At 44.9% G+C, this 27,100-nt stretch overlaps 1 protein-coding gene across 5 annotated transcripts in view; it reads left to right on the top strand.

The window, feature by feature from the left end:
• The window catches only part of SREBF1 (sterol regulatory element binding transcription factor 1), a 70,071-nt gene that overhangs the window by 11,758 nt on the left and 31,213 nt on the right, over window positions 1-27,100 (top strand). For 2 of the 5 annotated variants that reach the window (XM_056804484.1, XM_056804483.1), the window contains exon 1: window positions 18,280-18,421. The exons of the other annotated variants lie outside the window; for them this stretch is intronic. In XM_056804484.1, the coding sequence (XP_056660462.1) occupies window positions 18,403-18,421 (19 nt within the window). In that variant the 5' untranslated portion in view covers window positions 18,280-18,402. Of the gene's footprint in view, window positions 1-18,279; window positions 18,422-27,100 lie in introns of those variants that run through there. 5 annotated transcript variants of the gene reach the window in all.

The following is a 27,100-nucleotide window of genomic DNA, read 5'->3' as shown; positions in this document are numbered from 1 at the left end:
CATAATCATTTTGTAGTTCTAAATTCACTTCTAACTAAAGATATACACAATATTCAATTTTCTAAGAGAAATTAGAATAGTGAGAGAGGAAATAGAAAAGAAAAGAAAGCAAAACCAATGTTTTGCTAGGTGCATTGACAGAAAGCCAAATTAGGGGCAGTCCCTTTTGGCATAAATGTGTACAGTTACAATAAATATTCAATCAAAAGTTCAGTCCAATCAATCACATCCAAAGTTCATTCTTGATCTTCTTGATGAAGTGTAGGTTTTCGGCATCTTTCTGCAACAGTTCATTCTCTGGATATAAAAGTTTCAAGCTTCTTTCTTGAAGATCTTTTCTCAAACAGAATCAAAATTTTAAGGTTTACACCACTAAGGGTTAACCCATCCTTGAGACTTCGAAACAGAAGTCAAAGCAGAAAAGGTAATCTTCAATTATTCCTGCCCCCAACCCCTTCCCATTCCTCCCCCCAGATTTTGGGATCACTTAGATTATAGCTTTGGACTCCCAAGAGCAATGGTTTCATACGGTAACTCTTCCTGATAACGGATCTGCTTCCTGACATATTATTACTTTGTATTAAGTTGAACTTGTCAGGGTCTGTATACAATAAACTGTTAAGTTCCTTTTAAAAACTGTCTTTGTGTCCTTAGCGCTTAGAACAGTTCCTTAATAAGCAGGAGGCACTAAATGCTGACGGCATTGACGACTTTTGACGTGGATTGGGTCTTCATCTGCTGACATAACAATTGGAACGTTTTTAGTATTTTCTATAAACAGTATATAAAGGAGGCTGAGGAAGTTCCAGAAGAGGAAGATGACTGTGTTCACTGCCCTCCTTTTTAGGCCAATTTGTGACAGTAGATCCCAGCTCATAGGCTTGGAATCCCCAATTCAGTCCCACAAATGTAAGTATTTGCTGTGTATAATTCATAGTGTTCAGTGTTAAAGCCAGTAGAACCAAACAATTCCTGCCCTCGAAGAGCTCATCTGCTGGGAGGATAGATAGAGCCTGTATACGAGCAATTATATATATATGTATGGGACCGGATCTCTGATATCAGTGGTCTAGAGGAAAGTCACTCTACCAATGCATGAATGCATGGCAGCTCATTCTTCACAGCTTAGTCATAGAGGTTAAGTAACTTGCCCAGGTCCCATAACTAGTGCTTATCAGAATTAAACATCTTCCTGGATTCACGGTCTCTTCTCTAACCATTGGGGCCTGTTGCTTCTCCTATATACATACATTTTAAAAATAAGACAAAATAATTTCGAGCCTACTTCTTGAAAAGAGGCTTCTCTGGGGATCTGGAGCCCAATGAAGGAAGGATCAGAAAGAGAACAAAATGCAAGCATTGGCTCCTCTGAGATGGCATTTCCTTTGTTTCCCAATTTTTTATCTCTCTGTTTTTCCCCCTTACTACCTAGCTGTGCCTCCTGAAACTCTTGGAAATGAATTTTGCCCCCATCATTGAGCTTTATTGGGGCCCAGAGGCCCCAGGGCTCAGGCTTCTGATAGCTAATTCTCTCAAAGGTCACAATCAGCGTCATTAGGCATTGCCAAGGACTTTCTACTGCTTCTTTGCCCCAGATTCTGTTGGGCAAAGGGCTTTTTAGTCCTTGGTCAAGAGAGGATGGACTCTTACCTAAGGCAGGTTAATTTCCACCAGCTACATTTAGTGGTTTCTCACTCTGTGCTCATTTCTCTCATAGCTGACCACCCCCTGGATTGGAGTCAAGGTGGGACTAGTCCCTTGGAGCCTAGGGATTCCCCACCTCCCTTTAGTTCCTTCATTTTCCTCTTTCAGGAAATGAGAGAACAGAGCAAAGCTGGTGGGCCCTGTTTAAAGTGCCATTTTGAAAACCCATTTCTTTCAGCCATCTTTGATGCACACATTCTGTCTCAACAGTTCAATTCAGCAAGGACATATTGAGTGCCTACTGTGTGCACATTGTTTTTAATCTCCCTCTCTTTCCCACATGTAGAAAGTGTCATTCCCTTCTCCTGTCTTTCGCTGTCCTCTCCTCTCTTAGTCATAAACATGCTCTTTCTAATGTACATGTGAATTTTCTATCTCTTTCTATCATCTTTTTTATCATCGTCATCATCATGCTAGCTAGAATTCACGTAGTCCTTTAAGATTTGCAAAGGCTTTAAATCTAGTCTCATTTAATTCTCACAGTAGCCTTGGAGGTTTGGTGGCATTATTATTCCCATTTAATGGAATAATAATATTAATAGTGATAGCTAACACTCAAGTAACACTATAAATCAACACTTCGGCCATTTCTGAGAATGCATATTCTTCTATATTCCATACCTCTAGCACGGTATCTCTCTACCAAGGGGATGGGGGAGACAGTTTAGCCACTAGTTTTTGGAAGTTATGTTTGGTTTCCTCTTTTTTGGTCAGAGTTCTGAGTTCTTTCAGAAAGATTTCCCCTCATGTTGTTGCAATGGTCAGATCTCCCATACATATGTCTTTCCCTGCTTCTCTGGATTGATATTTCTTATCATTTTTATGGTACGATCAAATTCCATCTCGTTCATATATCATGATTTGTTCAGCCATTTTGCAATTGATAAGCATCTATTTGGTTTCTGTCTTTTACTATAGCAAAAAGTGCTACTATAAATATTCTTCTATATATGATTCTTTCCTGCTCTCTTTGAGTTCCTTCGCTTATGTGAATCAGTTTATACATTTTAATTACTTTGCGGTATGGATCCAGATTGTTTCCAAAAGTCAACTGATTTATAGCTTCACTAACAGTACTGGTGTACCTGTCTTCCCATAATTTGAACAATTGCTCTTTTTTTTCTTCTGTCATATTTTCAAATATGATGACTGTGATGTAGTCTCAGAGTTGTTTTAATTTTTATTTCCTTGATTGGTGGATTGGACCATTTTTTACATAGTTGCTGTTACTAGGCTATAATTATTTGACAATTGCCTGTTCATAGGCTTTGATCAGTTATACACTGGGAAATTGCTCTTATTCTTATTTCTTATTATTGTTTCCATTTTCCACTTTTTTCTATCTCCCTTACTAGAGAAATTTGCTATGAACATTTTTCCCCCAAATTGTTTCCCTCCTGATTCTAACTGCTTTTATTTTTGGTTGGGCAGAAGCCTTTCAAATTTATATAATCAAAATAATTTATTTCCTTTTTATGATAAAATATTTGTCTAATAATTATCTGTCTTTGTTTCTGTAGCCTTTTTACATAATGTTTTTTTTTAAATTTGGTCAATTTCAAACATTATTCCTTGGTTACCGAAATCATATTCTATTCCTTCCTCCCCTCCCCTTTCCCTTCCTGTAGCTGCAATTCCACTGGGTATTTATTCCTTGTGACCTTGATCAGAACCTATTTCCATGTTGTTGATGTTTGCACTAAGATGATATTTTAGAGTCTACATCTTTGACCTATATTTTCAAGCAGTTGTTTTTCTTCTGTGTTTCTACTCCCACAGTTTTTCCTCTGAATGTGGATAGTGTTTTTTTCTCATAGATCCCTCCGGGTTGTTCAGGATCACTGCATTGCCACTAATGGAGAAGTCCATTACATTTGATTGTACCACAGTGTATCAGTCTCTGTGTACATTGTTCTCCTGGTTCTGCTCCTTTCACTCTGCAAAAACCTGGAGGTTGTTCCAGTTCCCTAATGTTTTTTTCAGTATTTTTGCATCACTTGGACTGTAGTTTTCTTCCTCTGCTTTATCTCTCCTATTTTGGGTTCCAAGATCATATTTGTTTCATTAAAATTTTTTGGAAGGATTTGATCAGAATTTCAAGAAGGGCTTCTTATTGAAGATGGGATTTGCCCATTAGAGATTTATAGCTATAATTCTTAGTCCTGGAGTAGCTTGACTTTGAACTGTGCCATTTCAAGCAGGGCCTTCAGGCATCTACAGTTGGTATACTGATCTCTGTTTCCTTATGCTATTACCTGCCGAGAGGTCAGAACTTCAAGCTTCGACCCCTGGATGGCACTAAGATAGTCAGTCTTAAGATATTCCCAGTCTCCTTGCTATGCTGGCTTTGTCCTGGCTTCCATGCTGTCACCTAGCAGGAGACCTAAGCCCCTAGACTGGCTGTAGATCCTCTTTCCTAGTGCTGTTTTGGGGAGTGAGAGGGTCTTTGGTTTCTTTTACATTTCTTCTTCATTGCTAATAGCTGTTCTTCAGAGAAGCTGAGTTTGCCTAGAAGTTTTCATATAATTGTCTTAACTGAAAGTCTCTCATTTCCTTTTCTGGTCTTCCCTTCCTACTCACATAGTAATCCTTGCCCTTGAAATAGCATAGTTATTAGGAAAACAGGGAGATATCTCGGCACGAGCAGAACTGGGAGAGAGAGGGAAGAAGAAAGTTGAAGTAATGACCCAGCAAAAGTACAAGCAAGTGGAACCGATCTGATCTTTAGCATCCTGGTCTGAAAGAAAAGCTCCAGCCACTTCTTTGCATATACTTGGAACCATAACCATAGAATGACCCAGGCAGGGATGGGATCCAGGGAGCTATCAAGTTCCATCCTTTCATTTTACAGAGAACACTGAGAACCAGAGAAGAGAAGTCTAGCCCAGAATTAAACAAGTCAGTTGAAAAGCCTTAACTACAATCCAGGTCTTCCGGATCACCATCAGCATTTTGGACACTGATCCATGCTGCCTGTGAGCCATGCCACATTGGCTCATAAACTAAGCTGGTAGAAGGAAAAGGTAGAGGTAGCGAGGTGATGCAGTGGATAGAGCATTGGTTTTACGGCCAGAAAGACTCTTCTTGAGTTCAAATCCAGCCTCAGACCCTTACTAGCTGTTTGACCCTGTTTGCCTCAGTTTCCTCATCTATAAAATGAGCTGGAGGAGGAAATAGCAACTTATTCCATTATCTTTGCCAATACTTTTTGCCAATACTGTGTATTGGCTCCAAGGCAGAAGAGTGGTCAGGGCTAGGCAATGGGGGTCAAGTGACTTGCCCAGGGTCACACAGCTGGGAAGTGGCTGAAGCCAGATTTGAACCTAGGACCTCCCGTCTCTAGGACTGGTTCTCAATCCACTGTGCTACCCAGCTGCCCCCTCCCTGTTTTTTCTTTCTTTAAAAAAACAGTTTCCGGGTAGCTAGATGGTTTGGTGGATAGAGAGCCAGGCCTCACGTTGGGAGGTCCTGGGTTCAAATGTGACCTCAGATATTTTCTAGTTGTGTGATCCTGGGGAAGTCACTTAACTCCAGTTGCCTAGCCCTTGCCCTTCTTCTGCCTTAAAATCAATACTTAGGATCAATTCTAAGACAGAAGTCATGTTTTAAAAAAAGGTTTTGCTGCTATGCTTTAAAAAACAACGTTATTTCCCAATTGATATTCTATGACCAAATAGAAATGTCCATTAAAATGAATGATTATAGTCAAGGAAAACAAATCAGCATATTGACTCCATCTGAAAATGCCCATTTCACGCCCGTAGCTATTGTCTATAACTTCCCTGGATTCTTTCTACTACTGTCACCTGTGGGACAGCTAGCTTGGCTTTCCCCCAAGGATGGATAAGCAGTAAGATCTAGGCAGTTGGGGTTAGGACAGACTTGAACCCAGGACCTCTCGCCTCTAGGCTTGACTCAGTCCCCTGAGCCACCTACCTGTATGAAGTAGGTTTAGAACCCACAGCTTTTGATTTCCACTCTGGTAATGTTTCCATTATGCTGAAGAGACGTCGGAGGTCTCCTTTGACAGATAGGAAAACAGACTGCGTACTTGAGCCTCTTTACACTGCTGCAAATAGATGGCAGCACCTATGCCTGGGTCTGCCAGTAGGACGTGGCCAAAAGGGACAGAAAGGCCAAGACGGTAGCAGATTGGGGAGCAAAAAAGGAAGGCTTCAGACCGTTCAAGCCTGGCAAAAAGAGGAGGGACTGCTTAGATAAAGAGAATTGTTGCTCTTGTTTTTTTGAGGACAAGGTATGACTTTGTTGGACAGTGGAAGCTTATTGCTTACTGTCCAAGTTCATTAGCTTAGAATCAGAATTTGTGAGCTGGAAGGGAAGGGGAACCAATGTTTTTAAGGGCCTGCTTTAAAAAAAAGCGAGGGCCTTCTTTGTGACAGGCAACCCTAGGAGGTAGGTGCTTTTAGATCCCCCTTTTATAGTTGGGGAAACTGAGGCTTGAGAGGTTCTGTGACTTGTCCAAGGCCACAAAGATAGCAAATGACAGAACCACTGTACTACTCTCCACCCATAGCTCTAAGAGTGTTTGATACCATTAACACACCTGAGTTTTGACTCCTTTCCTTATATGCCATCTTGGTGGTGTAAAAATTAAATTTAGTCTCTAGTAAAAAATATTATATTTTATGAGGCTTATTAAAGATTATTAGAAATCCAGGAATAAAGAAAATACAAAGTAAGAAAACCACCTGCCTAGGGCTGAGTAGCCCATTCAGAGTGCCCGAGCTTAGCTTACTTGCTACATCATTGCAATGGCCGAGAGACCACGTGTGAGGCAGAGAGCCAGTTAAATACTCATTGTGATCTCGCCCAGGTGGGGACTCAGGTGAGATTATAGGGAATTCTGGGAAGTACCAAGGACTTCTGGGGATTGAAGGCTAGGGTTCAAAATCTCTATTTTACAGTGGATGGAGACTACTGAATTCTCTCATGGTTGGAGATGGAGTTGCTCCCTCTAAAGGCTGGCTGTTGACCAGATATCACAAATGATATGTAGTGAGTCCCAATGTTGGCATCATAGGCATGTGCCATTAAAAATGACCTGTCTACAGTTTTATTGTGTAGTCAACTGTGTTGCCCACCCTCCACCGTCCAACAAAGTCAGGAATGCAGCGATCTTTGGAAATGAGGTGAGCAAGTGCCTATGGTCAGAGTTCAATGCTGCTGCTGAGGTCCTAGGTTCAAATTTCCCTGGTTGCACTATATTCTCTCCTGTCCTCTATATTCCAATGAGGGTGTGCTGGACACTATTGACCACAGCTGGTGAGAGTGTAGAGGAATCCACATGAACATATCCACATTCCTGGAAGAATGACTTAAAATGACCACCATGAACAATGAGGGGTCCGTAAAAAATGACCAGAGTGACAGACTTGTTCCATAGACCCCTAATGTCCCACATTATCTGTGGAGTGTAATATGGTGGGAAGGGAAGAATTACGCATGGAAGCCCAGGTCTGGCTCCTTGGTAATGTTGTGGGACTGTTGGCAGAAAGGCAGATGGATGGAATGTTGTCACATACTCAGAATACAGAGGTGATACACGTCTTCCTTTACCCAAATGGGCCATTCGGCAAACCTATACAGTAAAGCCATCTTTCAGCAGTGGGGAAGGGAGCGAAGTGGTGGAGGCAAGAAAGGGGCTTCATGGCCTTCCAGGGAGGGGGATGAAGACAAAGAAGGGAGAGCAGGAGGAAGAACATGCTGGGGCCAGCTACGTGGGGGTGTGGCCAGAACCAGGAGGGTCAAACAGGTGGGGTCTGACCCAATCAAGATAGGATGGACACAGGGGACCAGTTGAGGAGGTAGGAAAGACAGACACCTGGAGGACAGACATAGAGGATGGGCAGAGTGGCACAAAGCTATAGGTCTCAAGCCAAGCCTCTATCCAGTAGTGGCAGCAGTCTTATAGGTACTTCTGATTTTTAAAATATACTTTTTATTTTATTTTTCGATGGTTACATGATTTCTGTTGTCTCCCCCCTTCTTCCCCCCCCCCAACAAGTAATTCCACTGGGTTATGCATGTATTATCACTCAAAACCTTAGAGGCTCTCCTGCTTTCACTTAAAGAATTTTCTTTTAAGGTTTTTCTCTTTCTTTCTTTCTTTCTTTCTTTCTTTCTTTCTTTCTTTCTTTCTTTCTTTCTTTCTTCCTTCCTTCCTTCCTTCCTTCCTTCCTTCCTTCCTTCCTTCCTTCCTTCCTTCCTTCCTTCCTTCCTTCCTTCCTTCCTTCCTTCCTTCCTTCCTTCCTTCCTTCCTTCCTTCCTTCCTTCCTTCCTTCCTTCCTTCCTTCCTTCCTTTCTTTCTTTCTTTCTTTCTTTCTTGTTGGGGGTGGAAGGCTGCAGAGCACCCAGCCAAGGGGCAGCAACAAAGAGAGCGCAGTACTGTGCAATAAGGTTAACAGGGTTTTTTGGAATGTGGAAAGTTGAATTGATATAATATGAATTTATATAAAGTTGGGATTGTCTTTAAATACCGAGGGATTAGGATATAGAACAGAAGAAGCTAAAGGAAGAAGAGTATAATATGTGAATTATAATCTTTCCTTCCCTCCCTGCTGCTCAAAAAGGTTAGTTATGTTTGGGGTAGGAGAATAATATATATTTTTAATTTTAAAACCCTCACCTTCGTCTTGGAGTCAATACTGTGTATTGGTTCCAAGGCAGAAGAGTGGTAAGGGCGAGTCCATGGGGGTCAAGTGACTTGCCCAGGGTCACACAACTGGAAAGTGTCTGAGGCCAAATTTGAACCTTGGACCTCCCGTCTCTAGGCGGTAGGAGAATAATATAAACCAAATTTGGAAGAAAGTTGGATGTGTCTAGATTTCCCTTGCTAGATCAGGAAGAGAATTTAGAATTGGAGTTGATGACTTGGATTCAAATCCTGATTCTGCTACTTATTAGCTATATGACTTTGGCTTAGTTAAACCTCAGTTTCTGCAACTGTAAAATGGGAATAATAACAACAACAATAATAATATTGTGAAACCTACCATGCTTTATCCAGAAGGTTGTTGTCAGCTCTTTGTCAATGGCAAATAAATGTAAGCTATTGCTTTGTTGTATTTTTCCATATTGTTCTTTTTGTGAGTAATCTTATAAAACCCGAACCCCAAATAAACTAAAGTGAAAAGTCGCCTGCTTTCATTTGCACTCTGACCCCCACAGCTCTTTCTCGGGAGATGGAGAGCATCCTTTGTCCAAGTCCCTCAGAACTATCCGGGATCACTGCATCGCTGCAGTAGTGTATTGCCATTCCTTTCGTAATTTGCTTACAGATAGATCACAGTTTGTTCTGTGGGCGTGAAAAGCCCTGGACTTGTGAGTTGGGAAGCTTGGCATGGAGTCTCAAGTGCCCTAAAATGACCTTGAGCCAAGACCCTCAACTCAGTTTCCTTGGCAACAGTAATACTCGGTATCGGTATCTTCCAGGTATATTTTAAATGGTTTGTAAGTTGAATAAGTGTTAGTACTTGCAGATGGGTGAGCATCGTGCTGTGGACGGGGGCGGGGGGAGGGGGGGCGCGGTGTTTTCCTTCCTATTTCATTAGATGGTCACAACACTCCTCAGGCCAGAGGTAACTGTGCCCTTTTGACAGAGAAGGAAACTGAGGCCTACTCACAGGGCCTGTTTTATTCTTCTCTGGACTGTCTGGATCTGGAGACCTTTTTCCTTGTCTCATAGAACTAAGACCAAGGGAGTGTTTCTCAAATGAATGAAAAATAAGGAGTTTTGCTTTCAGAGAGAGATTGTGTTAAGCTTTTGTTTTCCTAAGGAGCGGGAGGGATGCGCTTTAGAAAAGGAGGAAGTAGTTTGCCAGTGACCAAAGCCCAAGACCCAGAAGTTGGAAAGGAAGAGGATGGAGGAGGGTAAAAGATATCTCTTTCTGTTAAGATGGACATTAGGGCCAAAATGGGTTCAGTTAATCCAAGTAAGTTTCTAAAGCCCTTCCCCGGAGTGCCAATGTGACCTCTAAGGATCCTTCTGATCCTGAAACGTAACAATCTTGTAAAAGTAAGGCTTGGAAAAACATAAGAAAAAAGCCAATGGGACATTTTAGAAATAGAAAAATAAAACCCCTGCCTTTTTGCAAGAGGTCCCCTAAATATGGAACATATGCCCTCTCCTGCTTATCCATCAAAGCCCAGCTCAGGGCCACCTCCTACAGGATTCCCTCCCTGATTGATTCTTTTAGTTATTAGCACTCTCTCACACTTCTGAAATTACTTGTATGCATATTATAGCCACTCAGTAGAACACGTAGCCTCCTTAAAGACAGGACTTTTTAATTATTATTTTTGTAACTGTAGTCCTCCGAAACGTAGCAGGTGCTTAAGGAAGTGTGTGTTAAAACTGTGCTAAATACTTTATCTGTATTTTTTTAAACCCTTACCTTCTGTCTTAGATTCAGTACTGGGTGTTGGTTCTAAGGCAGAAGAGTGGCAATGGGGGTTAAGTGATTTGCCCAGGATCACACAGCTAGGAAGTGTCTGAAGTCAAGGACCTCCCGTGTCTGGGCCTGACTCTCAATCCACTGAGCCACCCAGCTGCCCCCTGTGCTAAGTGCTTTAGAAATATGACTGCATTTGATTCTTACAACAACCTTGGTAGGTAGGTGCTATTATGATCACTATTTTACAGTTGAGGAAACTGAGGCAGATAAGAGGTTAAGTGTCTTGCCCAGGACCACACAGGAAGTATCTGAGGCTTGATTTGAACTTGGGTCTTTCTGATCCCAGGCTTAGCACTCTACTCACTGCCACTTAGCTGCCTAGCTTAATAATAATCATGTGTTGAACTGAATTATTTATCTAGAAACCAAATCAGTAGAAAGCTTAAATTTTTCATAGTCCTGGGCAGTGTTTAAGTGATGTTCAGCATGATGATCTTTAAGCCCCAAAGGAAATGCTTTCTGAGTTATCAAAAGATTGGTGCCCCTCCAAAAACTGTTTGATTTCTTGGTTTGTGAGGACCAAAGTGGACACATTGGGAAAGAAGGTTTTGCAAGAAAGAATATTTTAGAAACATGGCACTTGGTACCCAGCAGTACTTTAAGTGAATTGGCAGAAAGAACTAAATACTGAATTGAAATCATTCAGAAAAAAGAGAAGTGAACTTTCAACCAGAGAAAATGGAAATTAAAACAAATAAGGAATTGAAGAAGTGAATATAGGGCAGGAAAATTTGTCTTCACCTTTCTTAGATTAGGGTGGCACTATAAAACTTCATTCTTTTGAAAACACAAAACCAGCAGATAATCCTTTCAAACAGAATAGTTTTAATGACTTTTCACCTGCTTTTGGTTTCCCCAACCTTGAAAGTGGCATCATGATAATGATAATACAAATATAGAAGTTGCTATCTTGTATTGTCCTGATTGTAATTCCACAGTGTTCAAATTGTTTCTTTATTGTTGCTTGTAGTATTTTCTCCTTAATCCAGGAGTTACAAAATTTAGCTATACTGTATCTGTGTGTTTTCCTGCTGGGAAATTTTAATTCAAACGTAATAACAATGATAATTTGTATACCCTATGTCAACAAAGTTGTGTAGTTCAAATGAAATAATTGAGAAGGAAACTTTGTAATTATTAAAAAAAAAGATGAGCTATTATTAATTTTTTTTGGTCCAGACGTTATTTTATTGATATACACTGCTGTGGACTCCTTTTTTCCCAACGAAGATCAATGGTTTTCTTCAACTTAACTTTAAAGAAGGACCTGGGGGCATTGAGAAGTTAAATGACTTCCTCAGGGACATATGTCTAGCATGTGTCTGATGGAGGCAGGTCTTGAACTCCAATATTCCACATTGCCTCTTTTATTTTTATTTCTTTTCTTTTCCTTTTTCCCCCCTTTCCGTATTGCCTCTTATTATTATCAGCAGTTATTTATTTCTCAGTGAGTGGATCTGATTCTTTATTGAGGGAGTGTTTGGATCAGGAGAAGAGGTACTGAGAACACTGGTGGTGCCTGAGGTGAAAGTGACTTGGGAAAGGCAAAGACAAATTTCATATTTGATGCAGGAGAAATGGGGGCGGTCGGGGGAATGCAAGGGCTGTCTACAGAAAGAGCCCTTTTTCCATCTTCCAAATAGAGGGTGACAAGAGACCACAAACAGAGTCTTAGGAGAAACAAGTTTTCTCTCCCTTGAACTTCCTGGTAGTCCTCCCCACAGATGAGAAAGGTGGTTTTTCTAGTTTTTCAGGACCTGTATAGGATTAAAGGATAACAGTTGGAATAGGGTTGATTAAAGGAATTATAGGATTATAAATTTAGAGCTGAAAGGGGCCTGAGGTCACCTAGTCCAATGCCTTCATTTTATAAATAAGGACACCCCGTGATTCACCCCAAGATCCACCAGTAGTAATGGGAGAGACATTGAACCCAGGCCCTCTGACTCCAAATCCAGCACTTCTACCATTCATTTGCTGGAAATAAAGCTTTTTACTCTTCCCTGGATATCAAGTTGAGATTCCTCCATCTCCCCAGTCCAATTTCTCATGTCCAGGCCAACCAGGGAACTAAATTCCTTCTCTCGCTATCAGAATCACAGGTTAGAATTGGAATGAAACTCAGAAATGGTCTACACCAAGGATTCTTAAACCAGTTTTTGGTGGTGATGTAGGGGTGAGTATCATGGCATTCTGGTGAGGCCAATGGAACCTTCTCAGAATAATGCCCTTAAACAATTGAAGGAAATGTTAGAAGTTACTGAAAATGAAAATGTAATTTCTTTCCAATTCAAGTTCAAAAATCCACTAAAATCTATTAGATTCATGGACTATTTGAAGGTCTTTGGACCCCAAGGCCTCAGGGAAGGGACCCAGAATTTATCAAGTACTTACCAGGCACTATGCTAACTGTGTTACAAATATCTCATTTTATTTATATGATAAAATTTTTTTAGTAAGGGCTAGACCATTGGGGTTAAGTGACTTGCCCAGGGTCACACAGCTAGGAAGTATCTGAGGCTAGATTTGAACCTAGGACCTCACATCTCTGGACCCAGATCAGTCCACTGAGCCATCCACTTTCCCCCTATGATCCTCATTTTATTTTTATTTTTTCTTATTTTTAAAGTTTATTAAATTAATTAATTTAGAATATTTTTCCATGGTTACATGAATCATGTTCTCTCCCTCCCTCCCTTCCACTCCTCTCCCATAGCCAATGAGCAATTCCACTGGGTTTTACATGTGTCATTTATGATCCTCATTTTAAAGCTGAGGAAACCAGTGCATTTAGAAGTGAAATGACTTGCCTAGGGTCATGCCACTCATGTCTGAGGCTAGTTTATTTTCTTTAAACCCTTCCATCTTAGAATCAATACTGGGTATTGGTTCGAAGACAGAAGAATGGTATGGGTTATTTAATGGAGGTTAAGTGACTTGCCCAGAGTCTAGGAAGTATCTGAGATTAGATTTGAACCCATGACCTCCCATTTCTGGACCTGGTTCTCTTTCCACTTAGCCACCTAGGGGCTAGTTTTGAATTCAGATCTTCCTATCTCTGGGTCCAGTGCTCTGTGCCACCACTAAGTGAAAAACGCCTTATCTAGACCAATCCTCTCATTTTACAGAATAGGAAACTGAGTCCTATCATGCCATTCCTCTGCTGGAGGAGCTCCAGTGGCTTCCTTCTGATGCTCAGACAAATGAGGATCTCTTAGTTTGGGATTCAGAGCCCTTCACAAGCTGGCCCCAACCTATCTTTCCAGGTTGAGCACACATTACTCCCACTCTGGCATTCTCCATTCCAGCCAAACTAGCTTGTTTGTTTCTCAGCCACTCCACATGCCATCTCCTCACTTCCAGACTTAGTACCTCCAGTCCTTTGCAAAGGCCGCCTTCTCTCCTTGGCCCTGTCCCCTGGCTTCTCCTCTGCCAGGAATGCTCTCGGTTCCACTCCCTGAAGCCCTTAGCTCTTCTGGGCTCTGATAAGGAGCCAGCCACCTCCCACAAAAGGCCTCTATCTCCCCCTGCTCCCCACACCGGCCTTTTCATTTCACTCAGCACAATGTAAACTCACTGGCATTTATGGAGAGATTGAGAAGTTTACAAAGGCCTTTGCTTAGGTTATCGCAGTTGATTCCCAAAACCTCCCTGTCTGGTAAGTGCTTTAATTATCCCCATTTTACAGATAAGAACATGGAAGCTGGTGGCAGGTGTGAAGGTGGGGAGGGAGGGACTTGCCCTGGGTCACTTACTAACTGGTAAGTGTGTGAGGGCAGGAGTGGAAATGGTCTTCCGACTCCCAAGTTCAGTGTTCTATATACGTGCCACCAACCCATCCAAATCTATCATGGACTGTTTGTCGGTATCTCCAGCGCCCAGCACTAGAAAACCTTAACAAATGTGCTTGGATGGAAATGCATCGAGAGCAGGGACTTGTCTCATGTCTCACACAACTAGGAAGAAGAAAGATTCCCGACTCCTAAACCTGCATTCTTCCCCCTGGACTTGACACTTTAGTAGATGCTTTTATCAACATGGAATCTAGAGCCCCCCAACTTGTGTCCTAGTAAGAGCTGATGAGCCCCAAGTTTCAGGACTAGCTTGTAAGTTGGAGACCCCAAAGCTTGTCCTTGTTCCCTGTTCTGGAGAGAATCCACCCTGAAGGGAATCTCTGGCTAGTAGTTTCAGGTAAATAAATGACAATCCCAGTTAGGTGGGGCTAAGCAAAAGCTGAGTGCCTTTTTGCCTTCAAAGCTTCTCCCATTGTACCACATCCCCCTTTCCAGGATCGAACTCTGGACCTTCAGCTTCTGAGACTGACCCGCTGCCTTCTGTGCTAAAAAGGCACTCGGCTGGGGTTGGCATTTACCTTGGGGTCCATTTTTCAGTCTGGAACTGCCAGCTTGGGATTCCCCTCAGGATGGATTCTCTCCAGAACAGGGAACAAGGGCAAGCTTTGGGGTCTCCAAACTTACAAGCTAGTCCTGAAACTTGGGGCTCATCAGATCTTACTAGGCTACAAGTTGGGGGTTCTAGATTCCACATTGACAGTTTCTTTTTAGAAGAAGGTCTGAGAGAGTGAGTGGGTAAAGTAAGGAACTGGTACTGAGGAATGAATGACCAGCTCCGAAAATATTTCCTACTTCCCCTCCCTCCCAGCCTGTCTTCTGATAACTGAAATTCCAGTACTTAGAGCCTCATTCTTTCTGTTTAAACATTTGCTTTCTTCTAAAATGTAGGCTATCCTAGGACGGCCAAATTCCCTGGGATCTCCTAAACTTTATTTAGTACTGCAGCGATTGTGGATATGGAACCCCTTCCAACTGGACAATTCAATTCACGTCGATCGAGTCAGCCATGGGGCTTGATGGGGCTTGTACAACCACACAGTCCCAACCTTGAGGAGCTAACATCATCCTAGGGTGACGTGCATAGATCTCATGCATATGATTAGGAGGCAGCTTCTGAAAGGAGGGAGAATTGCCAGCTAACTGGAGGGGGCCAGGAGGAATCTAGTGAGTACTGACTGGGAAGAAGAACTGCATGGAGCTGAAGGATTAGAAGGATTCTGGAGGCAGCTAGATACACTCTTTAGAGCTCTGAGTTCAAATGTGGTCTTAGACACTGTGCCTGCTTTGGTTTTCTCAGCGGTGAAATGGGGACCACAAAAGCATCTATTCGTTGTAAAGACCTAACAGAGTATCTGGCACAGAGAAGGAGCTTAATAAAAGCTTGTTTCCTCCCTTTATGAAAAGCAGAGATAAGAAGCTGTATCCCTCAGGGTTGGAGAGGGCTTGCTTAGAGGTAGGAGATAAAAAGTTGAAAGCTTAGGGAGAACTGAACTGAACGTTTATTATTTTTAAGTTCTGAACTTAAACCCCAAGAAGAGAACATTTCCATACAATAGCAGAGCACAAAAAAGAGGATTCTATAAGAAACTGAGTCTCCATTTCACTCCACTTACTTTTATTTAAGAGTATATAATAAATCCTACTTTTAACTTTCAAAACTGTCCTTATCATCTGTGCTTCCTTCTAGGGAATAGCTAGTATTCTGCTTTGTAGGATGGTGGGAGATAATGTTAACTAAGACCAGGAAAGGTCTTTTGGGGTCATTTAAATGCTAGGCTGTAATTTGTAGTTTATCCTAGAGATTAGGAAGCTGCAGAAGGTTTTTGGGGGCATGTGGGAGAGAGCAGTTCATTCATTCATTCCTTTGCATCCTGTGCAGTTCTTGATAGGACATGGATGTCCTCCAAAGACCATCCACCCAGTGTACTAGAGTCCAGAAGGTCTTTTGACATTAAGTGGGTATCAATATAACGTTCAGTGTGTCCAGTTTCCCTTATGGTTGCTTCGTGATTGGCCTCACTTCTGTTCCCATTTTAATTCTCCGGGATAATGCCAGTCGTGAGCAATACCATCCGGTAAAAGTTTGAGTCCTTCAATTAAGATAGGCCTTTACAGGAAGTCAACCCTAATCCCTTCTTTGCTTCTTTTCTGGCTTGTTTAGGACAGACTCCAGAAGCACTCTCCTTTCTCTTTTACAAAGTTAGCTCTCCAGAGGGCTCAAGGGTGTTTGTAGACCAGGCAGAAGGTGAGGGTAGAGAGAGAAGAAAGAACTTCCTGGAGTTTGCCAGAGCGGAGAACAATGACGTTCTGAAGGCCAAGACGCCCTACAATGTGATTTTGCCTTGGAGGAATTTACCGGGGTACCCATGCCAAGTATTATTCCACCTGATGCTGCCAGGCTTGAACGAGGCAAGTATGGGTGCCCTCTGTCCAGGAAAGCCTTTTGTCCGCAGTCTCCACCTTCTCTCAGTGTCTGGGTTTACACAATTGGAAAGTGGAAAAGACTATATCAGATGCTTTTTTCCATCCTATCTTGTAGTTAGAATAATACTTCCTGAAGTAGCCTCAAAAGGTTTCTAAAACACTTATCAGAGTGTTTCATTTGAGTTGCTCAAGGCAGTTCTATAAAGTTGGCTCCTTGGTGATGTTGTCCCTGTGAGGAAAACAGCCAGATTTTATTTCAGAAGAGTCCAAGGGACCCTTGCTAGTAGGCACTAGTGGCACTTGGCGGGATCTGAACTCAGCAGTATTTCAGCTACTCTCGGGTGCCGTCCAAAAATTCAGTTCAATTCCACAGTAACGGATGTGCTCGCTCTAGACAAGACAATGATTTAGATAATAGTATGCAAGTTCTTTAAGACTCAGGATAAATGCCTGCGTCTTGAGCTGCTGCTGAGTCACTGGAATGGCATCAGTCAGCCATTTATGAAGCACCTAGTATGTGCCAGGAACTGTCCTAAAGGACAGGGATGCAAAAAGAAGACCGTGTGCTGGACGTCCCCTGGAGCTTACATTCTAACGGGGGAGAGGACCAGGCAAACCAAGCAAGCTGCGCCTGTCCGGGCTAAATATCCGGAAACGAATCTCGGAAGTCACCGGAAATAGAGCCATTGGAGGCTTTCTCTAGAAAGTGGCGTTTTAGTGGGCACTGAAAGGGAAGCCAGATAGGCCTTGAGGTCCAGAGTAGAGGAGGGAGCCCATTTAAGCCTGAGCATAGCCAAAGAAAGTGCTGCCATTTCCGGCAGGCACCTCCCTTGGCCTCAGTTTCTTCACCTGTAAGGCGATGGTCAGACAAGATGCCTTCTATGGAGACTCTACAGTGATTCACACCCGAATGATTTCCCTTCCTTGGCCCGTTTCTTCCTCGTAAAATGAGCCACCAGCCCCCTGCCAGCTCGAAGGTCTCCTTAAGTCTTTGGAACCCATAACTGAGCCAATGCTGGAAACGGAAGCCCGTTCTTAACCCGGCCGGCCCCAGGTGGTCTCGTTCCCTGTGGGCTCGGGCATTCTCTGGGATCCAAGGTGGGCTGGAGGGTTCTGCCCGGTGCTCCGGGCTTGGAGTCGCTGCCGGCTAATCACCACCTCCCCGAAGACTGTGCTTTAAAAACGGACCCTACACGAGCTGCTAAGCCCCAGGCAGCGCGCTTAAGCTCGCCCGACCTCAGTTTCCTCTTCTGCAAAACGGAACGAAAGCGCTCTGCAGATCTAAAAGGGGCTTCTTCGCGTCAGTAATATTATTATCTTTCGTTCGTTCGTTCGTTCGGGGGGCTCAGCGGCGTGCTGGCCACACAGTAAGCTAGCGGCTACTAAGGCTTGCGGCACGTGGAAACTCGGGGCTTCGTCCCGCCAGCGACCGAGAGTAACCTGGCCTCCCTCTCCCGCCGGGGCGGAGGACGAAGACTCGAGTGCCCGCGAGTAACCCCACTCCATTCACCTTTGCTGGGGAAGTGTGTGTGGGGGCAGTGCTTCGCGGCCTGGGGGCGGGGCGGGGCGGAGGCGGGGCCGGTAGCCAGGCGGGCGGGGCGTCCGCTGATTGGCGCAGGAGAATCACCTCATGTACTAGTCGTGATTCACAATTCCAGGACTCATTTCCTCCGGGAGGGAGCTTGAGAGGGGAGGAGGAAGAGAGGAGAGGCCACCGGGCAGAGGCGGGGCGATCGAGGGGTGGGGCCACAGGGAAAGGGGCGGGATGGAGGAGGGGAGAAGGAAAAAAACGCCTTAAAAAAACCCGACCCAGATGACAGCTCCACTTTGTGTCTTATCTTTTATACGCGGGCGCCGGGGCCAGGGACCCTGCTAGGGACCTGGGGGCACGAGGGCAGGCGGGAGGCGCGCACTCGCATGTGTGTGCGGGGTGGGGGGACGCCGCGATGGACTGCACTTTTGAAGGTATCTCTTCTCTCCCCACCTCTCCTTCCTCCCTGCATCCGCTCCCTGCAGCCTGCAAGGAGCTGGGCTCTTCACCCCGGGAGCGGGGCATCCTGTGCCCCTGAGATAGCCATTTTCTGAGGATTCGGTCTTTGCAAGCTGGGGTGGGGGGGGTGACCAAGCATGCACCCCCCCCCCCCCCCAGTAAAATAAAACTGGAGACGGGGAGTAGCCGCTCCTCCTCCTCTCCTCTCCTCTCCATGGAGCGCTTATTTGGTTTGGTGACTAGGAAGGTTGGTGATGGGGTCTCCCCCCTCCTCCTTACTCTTGTCACTCCCGTCCTTCGGTCCAATGCAGGGGGGTCATTTTGGTTATTCCCCCTCGTGCTTTTGCACCCCTTGGCCAGGAGTGACGGGCAGGGCCCAGGGGCTGCCCTGTTCAGTTGTCAGGCTCCCTGGTGGGGAGAGGGGGCTGCAGGGCTCGCTTCTCCCCAGGGCGTCTCTGCTTCGTGTGTTTGGGGTTTGGGGCTGTGCAGGTAGCCTTTCCCCGCGGTGGTTTTTAGGGGGGCAGCCGGTAGGCTGGTGGATGAAGTGCGAGCTTGGGGGGGGGCATAGTCTTGGAGAAACCTCAGGGTCGCTCCCTGGAACTTCACCCAATACCAGAAGATACCCGGGCAGACCAGCGCCCTCCCGAGGGGTGCCGAGGGGCCGCGAAGCATTTCCAGGCCAGCCTCTTCCTGACCCCATGTGGGCCTCCGAGCCTCAGACGTTAAGTATTCTATTCAACCGCATTAATTGTCTGTTGGAGGCACGGTATTTCCTGCCCCAGGTGAGCGGTGGGGACTGGCAGAGGTTGCTGGGAGGAGCCGGGGCAGTGCTCCAGGGGCAGCCAAGGCACTTTTTGCCTAGTAAAAGATTCTCTGTGGGGCAGCATGGTAGGACCTTGGCCCAGCTGGCAAGGGCTCCCTTCAGACTCGTGGGAAGAGTTCTGCCCGAGGCTCCCTGTTGCACAAACAGAGAACTCTCAGCCAGCTGGGAGAGGCGCCCTTTCCTCCATCCTGGTCCCACACAGGGAGGCAAGAGGGCAGTTGGGTCCTGGATTTATGGAGCAGCTGTGGAGAGAGTACAAGGAACCTGTTAGGAAAGGCAATAAGGAGGATTGAGGTCTCAGCCCCTAAGCTAAAGCTAGGTGGCCTTCAGAAGAACACTAACACTTCCGTCTTGGCAGTCGCTCCTTTCTAGTAACTTTATTTCTCCTTGGGCTGAGAGCCTGGAGACCTGGATTCGAATTCTGCCATTCGTGGATTGGTTTTGTGATCTTAACCAAATCACTTATTTGTAAAATGACAATATTGATTTCTGGCCCACATTTCTCATGGAGCTGTGGTGAGGATCAGATGTGAAAATCAATGCAAAAATGCATTGGAAATGCTAAGATACAATATATGCAATGTTGCTTGAGGCTTTCAGATCAGGCTACAACTAGAAAAACAACCTAGCTAAATGGAGAGAGGCCCATAGCTAGTAGGTTGGACACTACTTGGGCCTTTAGACAATGGCAGCCCATTTGCCATCATGAAAGTTATACTTGGGTTGGCTAGGCCTTAAGAATTTCTCTCCCTATCTTTCTCTCTCCTCTCTTTCTCCTTTTCTCCTTCTTCCTCTCTTTGTTTCTCTCTTTCTCCTCTTCTCCCTCCGTTTTTTTCTCCTCTTTCTCCTCTCTTTCTGTCTGTCTCTCCCTATTTTTTATCTCTTTCCTTCCCTTCCTCTCTCTCTCCCTCTTTCTTTCCCTCCCTTCCTCTCTCTCCCTGTTTCCTCTTTCCCCCTCCCTCTCTTTCCCTCCCTTCCTCTCTCTTTCTCTCCCTCTTTCTTTTCCTCTCCCCCCTCTCTCTTTCCCTCCCTCTCTCTCTCTCTGCCTCTTTCTTTTCCTCTCTCCCTCTCACTTTCCCTCCCTTCCTCTCTCTCCCTGTTTCCTCTTTCCCTCCCTCTCTCTCTCTCTCCCTCTTTCTTTTCCTCTCCCCCCCTCTTTCCCTCCCTGTCCCTCTCTCTGTCTCTGTCTCCCCCACCCTTCCTCTCCCTCTCTTCCTCCCTTTGTCCCCCTTAGTAAGGAATAGGGAGAAACTTCCAGTGAATTCAACACTTGGAGTCAGGACTTTGGGGTCTAACCATTGGGCCTCACAAATGACTTTGGCCAAATTATTTTCTCCTACTTTTCCCTCGAGTCAGGGGCAGCGTAGTGGGAAAAAACACCAGATAGAATCCGAAGAACCCAGATTCCAGTAAAGGCTTTGTTGCTAACCATCTGTATGATGTTTGGGCAATTTACTTGGTCTTCCCTGATTCCTAAGTGTTCTGGCTCTCACTTCTGGGACGTGTCACTTTGAGCACCTGCTGGTGTTAGAGACTAATTCTACATCTTGGAGCCTTGGGTCTTTCTTAGACCCAAAGAGTGTGAGTGTGCTCGCTGTGCATGAACATGGAGGCTTCCCCAAGAAGGGACGGACACTTCTGCTTAAGAGCCTCTTCAGCCCAGAGCCCACTAATTCTTGGCCCTCCCCCCCCCCCGAAAACTCCCTTTACTGCTTCCTGTTGGGGCTACTAGGTTCTGCTTCTAGAAGAAACTGGACCGAAAGCTTCTTCGCCCACAAAGATAGGGTGCATAAATTAGCTGAGTAAGAAGGATTGGGGAAGGCCTACACCTTTGCTTTTGGCATAGTTTTCTACATCTCAGAGACTCCTCCAGGCAAGGTATCTCCTTCCCTTCCCTTCCCTCCTAAGTCCTTTGAATTATAAAAAACGATTTCTTATGTGTGCTTTGGAAACTAAAGATGCTTTTGCTGCATTTTCTTCTTTTTTCCAACCCTCACTTTCCATCTTGGAGTCAATACTGGGTATTGGCTCCAAGGCAGAAGAGTGGTCAGGGCTAGGCCATGGGGGTCAAGTGACTTGTCCAGGGTCACACAGCTGGGGAGTGTCTGAGGTCAGATTTGAATCCAGGACCTCCTGTCTCTGGGCCTGGCTCTCCATCCACTGAGCCCCCCAGCAGCCCCCCATTTTATTCTTCTTGAGGCAGTTGGGAGCTAGACCAGGAAGGTACAGCTTTTCCCATTTTACAGATGAAGTACATAAGGATCCTGGAGATTTAAGTAGAGTGCCTGAGGTCACAGGGCAAGAAAGTGGAAGAACTGGGATTGAAGACCTTTTTGGTTTTTCCACTCCATCTACACCAGAAACAGCATCCTGATGGTACCTAGAGTGCTTTGTGTCTGCAGTATTGGATAAAGTGATAAGCAGGGAAGAACACCCAAGTCAGACTCAGAGGGTGTGTCTTTTCTGCTCAGGGACACAGCACATCTCCATTGAAAGACTTGGGGGGGCAGCCAGGCGGCTCAGTGGATGGAGAGCCAGGCGGGAGATGGGAGCACCTGGGTTCAAATCTAGCCTCTGGAGAAGTCACCAAACCCCAGTGCTTAGCCATAACCCCTCTTCAGTCATAGAATTAATACGAAGACAGAGGGTAAGAGTTAAAAAAGTAAACATCTCAGGGACGGGTTCTGAGAGTCTTGGGCAGCTCAGAGCCCTTAAGTGTTTCGGGGACACACAAAAGAACCACGAGAGCTCACAGTGACTTCTGACTGCTTGAGAGCCAGAAGAGTGTTGCTCTGGGCCTTTTAGGGGACAAGAGTTACCCAGATTGCCAGGAAAAAGGAGGGAATATTAGGACGATGACAAGAGTGGAAAATGTCCACTATTTTTCTATCTTGCAGATATGAAATTATCTGGAACACACGTGTTGTATGCTAAGCAAGCAAGTGATCTGGTGGCTTTTAAAGCAAGATCTAAGTAGCACCACCAAAGGGCATTCAGAGCAGCCAGGCTTGTTGACAACATTCAGATGATGAGATCATTACCTGTTCCTCGGACATGGTTTCTTATCCCTTCTCTACCACTAAGTGAAACTTGTCTTGGACAGACCATCCAACTTCTCTCTGCCTCCGTTTCCTCTTCTGTTAAATTGGGGATCTGAACTGACCTCTTACTCTGGGATTCTATGAGTAAATATGTAAAAGAATCTACACTAGGTGTATTTCTGTAACGGGGAAAACTGCCTGTGCCTTGTAACCAAAAGGAAAGAGAGTTGCAGAGACAGAATTTGAAGGCGTACAGGAAGGTTTTTAAGGGGGAAGGTTTCTTCCACCTAATAAATGACAAAAGCAACCCAATAAAGTTTAAAGGCTTTATTTGGGGGATTGATGGCTAGTGAGTCTTCCTGCCTAAAGTGACAAAAAGTGGGATTGTATTGGTTTTATGGGAGAGCCGAATACTTGACTAACCAGGGGATGGGAGACATGTGACTTACAGGGGGCTGAGGTTGATAGTCTTGACTGATAAGGCAGGTGACTGGAGGGAAGGTTTGGGGTTGAATAAGTTGTTTATCAGGAGATAGTTAATCTCTGAAGGGTGGAACACAAATGCCATCTTTATTCCTTTATTGGTGGTCATCTGGGATGGTTTTCTCTGGTTTTCTCTGGCCAGACCGGTTTAGGGGAATCCTTCATTCCTCCTTTGAAACTTCTGGGTTTTCTGCTTTCGCCAACGTTCCCTCCTCTCTTTATTTCTGGATTCCAATACAGGAGAACAAGCATTATTGATCATCAGAAATATTTATAACAGGGGGCAGCTGGGTGGCTCAGTGGATGGAGAGCCAGGCCTAGAGATGGCAGGTCCTGGGTTCAAATGTGGCCTCGGACACTTCCCAGCTGGGTGACCCTGGGCAAGTCACTTGACCCCCATTGCCTAGCCCTTACCACTCTTCTGCCTTGGAATCAATATACAGTATTGACTCCAAGACGGAAGGTAAGGGTTTAAAAAAAAAAAGAAATCTTTATAACATCCCTGGGCTAAGTTTTATTATGATAATCCATTTTACCGAGGGGGAAACTGAGACAGATGGCTGCTAAATGACTTGATCAACATCTCACAGCTAATAAGTATCTGAGGCAGTATTTGATCTCAGGTCTACCTGTCTCCAGGCTCAGCTCTCTTATCCCCTGTGCCATCTGAGTGCCTAGGAATAGGGAGGAGACAGAGACAAAGAGAGAAGTAGGGCATGTGCTTTCATTGGTATATGGAAATCCTGATGAGGAAATGAAATGTAAATCTTCTTTGTACTCTGCATTTTTTTTAAACCCTTTTTTAATCCTTGAGGCAATTGGAGTTAAGTGACTTGCCCAGGGTCACACAGCTTGTGAGTATCTGAAGTATCTTGAACCCAGGTCCTTCCATCTCTAGGCCTGGTGCTCTATCTGCTGTGCTACCTGGCTCTCCCTTGAGCTCTGCAATTTAAGTTGTCCTAGTCCTTGAGGAGTTAATTAGTTGATTTGTCCTGGGATTACATAGCCACAAGTGACACTTGATCTTAGGTCTGCCTGATTCTAAAATGTTTCCCAGGGGTATAAAAAGACCTTCTTAAATTGACTTAATGCCCCTGGGGGGCAGCCACACATTTGTGACTGAGGGAGATAAATGAGGCTTTCCATGAGATTAAGGTTTGGCTTTTAAGGAGGTGATATTTCAATCCTGCTTTAAAGAAAGGAAGGCTGGAGATTGGCGATCAGTGGAAGTGATGGGTCAAGTGGAAGAGGGACGTTAGTGGAGAGGGGTGTCAGCAATAGAGGTTGGTGAGGGCAGGCTCTTCCTCTCCTGTTTGATGAAGGAGGGAGTATCCAAATTTTCCTAGGTTCTGCCAATGAGTAGCTCTCGCACCTTTCTCTTTCCCAGTAGAAGGAAGGCAGGTAAGAAAACTTAACTTTTAGTCCCAGTCCTGTCACTAAGATTTGTAATTTTGTACAAGCCTCTATGGACTTGACTTCTCTTATCTGTAAAATGGGTGGATGGGATTGGGTGATTTCTAAGGTCCCTTCCAGTCCTTCTCAAATTGTTTAGGTCTAGTAGCACCACAGTTGACCCTTTTGTTGTTTAGTGCCTTCTCATATACTCTGTCTCCTTTTTCTCCCTTCTCACTCTCTCTCTTCTTTGCCTCTCCCCTTCTCTGTCCCCTGTCCTCTCTCTCCCTCTCTCCCCTCTTTCTCTCTCTGTAGCTCGATTATTTCTGTCTCCAGTTTTCTGTCTTCTCTGTTTCTTCCTCTTTCTAACTCTTGTCTCTCCCTCCTCTCACTCAGTTCCTGTCTCTTCCCTCCTTCCCTCCGTGTCTTTCTGTTTTTATTTGTTTCTATTTCTATATGTCTCTCTGCTATTTTTCTCTTCCTCTCTGCATCTTTTATTATTTCTGCCTTCAATTTTCTTTCTTCCTCTCTTCTCTTCTGTTCTTCCCTTTCTTCCTATGTCTTTTTTCCCCCCTTTCTCCCTCTCCTTCTCTCCTTCCCCCTTTCTCTCTTTATTTTATTATTTTTTAAATTTAAACCCTTACCTTTTGTCTTGGAGTCAATACTGTGTATTGGCTCCAAGGCAGAAGAGTGGTCAGGGCTAGGCAATGGGAGTCAAGTGACTTGCCCAGGGTCACACAGCTAGGAAGTGTCTGAGATCAGATTTGAACCTAGGATCTCCCATCTCTAGGCCTGGCTCTCCATCCACTGAGCTACCCAGCTGCTCCCTCTCTCTTTATTTGTAACAGAAAGTAAATAGACTTGAGGTCTGGCCTTGGCTCTGCCACAAAGCCCATCTGTGACCTTGGGCAAATCACTTAGCTTATTTCCTCCTCAGTCCAAAGGAGAGATTCTGCTAAACTGTTTGTATTGTTCCTTCCTGCTCTGTGAATTCCCACAAAGAATCACTTTCTTCATCTCACCTTCCTGTCTCCTCTCCTTTCCTCTTCCTCTTCCCTCTCTTCATTTCTTGTCTCCTCTTTCCCTCATCCCACCTTCCTGTCTCCTCTCCTTTCCTCTTCCTCTTCCCTCTCTTCACTTCTTGTCTCCTCTTTCCCTCATCCCACCTTCCTGTCTCCTCTCCTTTCCTCTTCCTCTTCCCTCTCTTCATTTCTTGTCTCCTCTTTCCCTCATCCCACCTTCCTGTCTCCTCTCCTTTCCTCTTCCTCTTCCCTGTCTTCATTTCTTGTCTCCTCTTTCCCTCATCCCACCTTCCTGTCTCCTCTCCTTTCCTCTTCCTCTTCCCTGTCTTCATTTCTTGTCTCCTCTTTCCCTCATCCCACCTTCCTCTCTCCTCTCCTTTCCTCTTCCTCTTCCCTCTCTTCACTTCTTGTCTCCTCTTTCCCTCATCCCACCTTCCTGTCTCCTCTCCTTTCCTCTTCCTCTTCCCTCTCTTCATTTCTTGTCTCCTCTTTCCCTCATCCCACCTTCCTTCTCCTTTTTCTTCTTGGCTTTTCTCTCCTTCTCTGCCTTTACTGCCAAAGCTAACCAGTTTCCCCGGTAAGCTCTGCTTCTCCTGCGGTGATGCTCAGAGCCGTTGGCTCTGGGCCAGTTCCCAGCTCTTCCCTTCTCACTGAAGGTCAGTGTTTGAAAGGTGGGCTTTTTGAAGCCTGACAACTCCTGGACTTTGGCTCATCCTTCCCACTTGTTCTTCCCTTTCCTTCTTGGGAGCATCACTCCATCCCAGACTCCTGCTGCAGGGACACGTTGTGAAGCAAATGTAGCGCTCGTTGCTAGCTAGTTGCAGAATAGGCAGCAGCGGGAGCTGGGGTCCTGGGAGGCCAGAACAGAACCGGCCCACAAGTTTAATGGCCTAATGGGTTCCAGTGTGCTGAGCTGGATGTGATTAATTCATTTGGCAAACATTTATTTAGTAATGCCTTCTTAGGAGTTAATATCTTCATCCAGCAGCTAGGTGGCAGTGTCATTGAATCCTGCTTGCCTCAGTTTCCTCATCTGTAAAATGAGGAGATGGCAAACCAGTTGGGTATCTTTGCCAAGAAACCCCCAATGGGGTCATGAAGAGTTGGATCTGACCGAAACAACTGAACAACAAATTGCATGTTGGGCGTGCTGGGTGTTGAGGGGGAAAGAGCCAAGTAAAAGGATGTTATAAACGTTTTATCTTAAAATGGCTCTAAGACTTTTGGGACGCGTCCTCTAGAAGACATTTCTCCTGCTCTCATGAACCCTTGAGGCTAGTTGGTGGAGAAGAAAATGTGTTGCTCAACTTCTCATGTGAGGTGGAATGCCAAAGAATAACCTGGGTCCAGAGGATGGAGCAATCCCCTGGGGCTGGAGGCCTCCCGGAAGTCTTCATTGCTGTGAACTCTTCGGTCTTTTGCAAGGATATTTCCCTTTTCTGGGCCTCAGGTTCCTTCGTAGTCAAATGAAGGGGTTGGTGGATGATTTCTGAAACTCTGGAGGGACATTTGAGCTGGGCCTTGAAGGAAGGATCCGAATTAAATTAGAATAGCTGGAGGAGGAGAATGTTTCAGGTGGGGAAGGAGCTTGATGGAAAACCAGAAAGGTGTGGAAGTGTGGGATGTGTTGCCCTGCTGGACTGGAGTTCAGGATATCAACAAGGAATAATAAGTGAGAAGTCCGGGACCGAATCATGAAAACTCTTCGAATGGTGAAAGAGTCTAGACTTGCTTGATTCATATAGGGAATAGGGAAGTCCTGAGGGCATTGGGCAGATGATGGTAGATGACATGCTACTAGCATGTAGATAAAGTGACTTCACCAAGGTCACACTGCTAGCAAACATTAGAGGCAGCATTTGAACCCAGGTCTCTGCCAGTGTGTTCAAATGC

This window comes from Monodelphis domestica, chromosome 7 (assembly GCF_027887165.1).
Source record: "Monodelphis domestica isolate mMonDom1 chromosome 7, mMonDom1.pri, whole genome shotgun sequence".
Taxonomy (NCBI): Eukaryota; Metazoa; Chordata; class Mammalia; order Didelphimorphia; family Didelphidae; genus Monodelphis; species Monodelphis domestica.
Note: the sequence above shows the minus strand (reverse complement) of the source record. Positions and strands in the feature narration are given on the sequence as shown.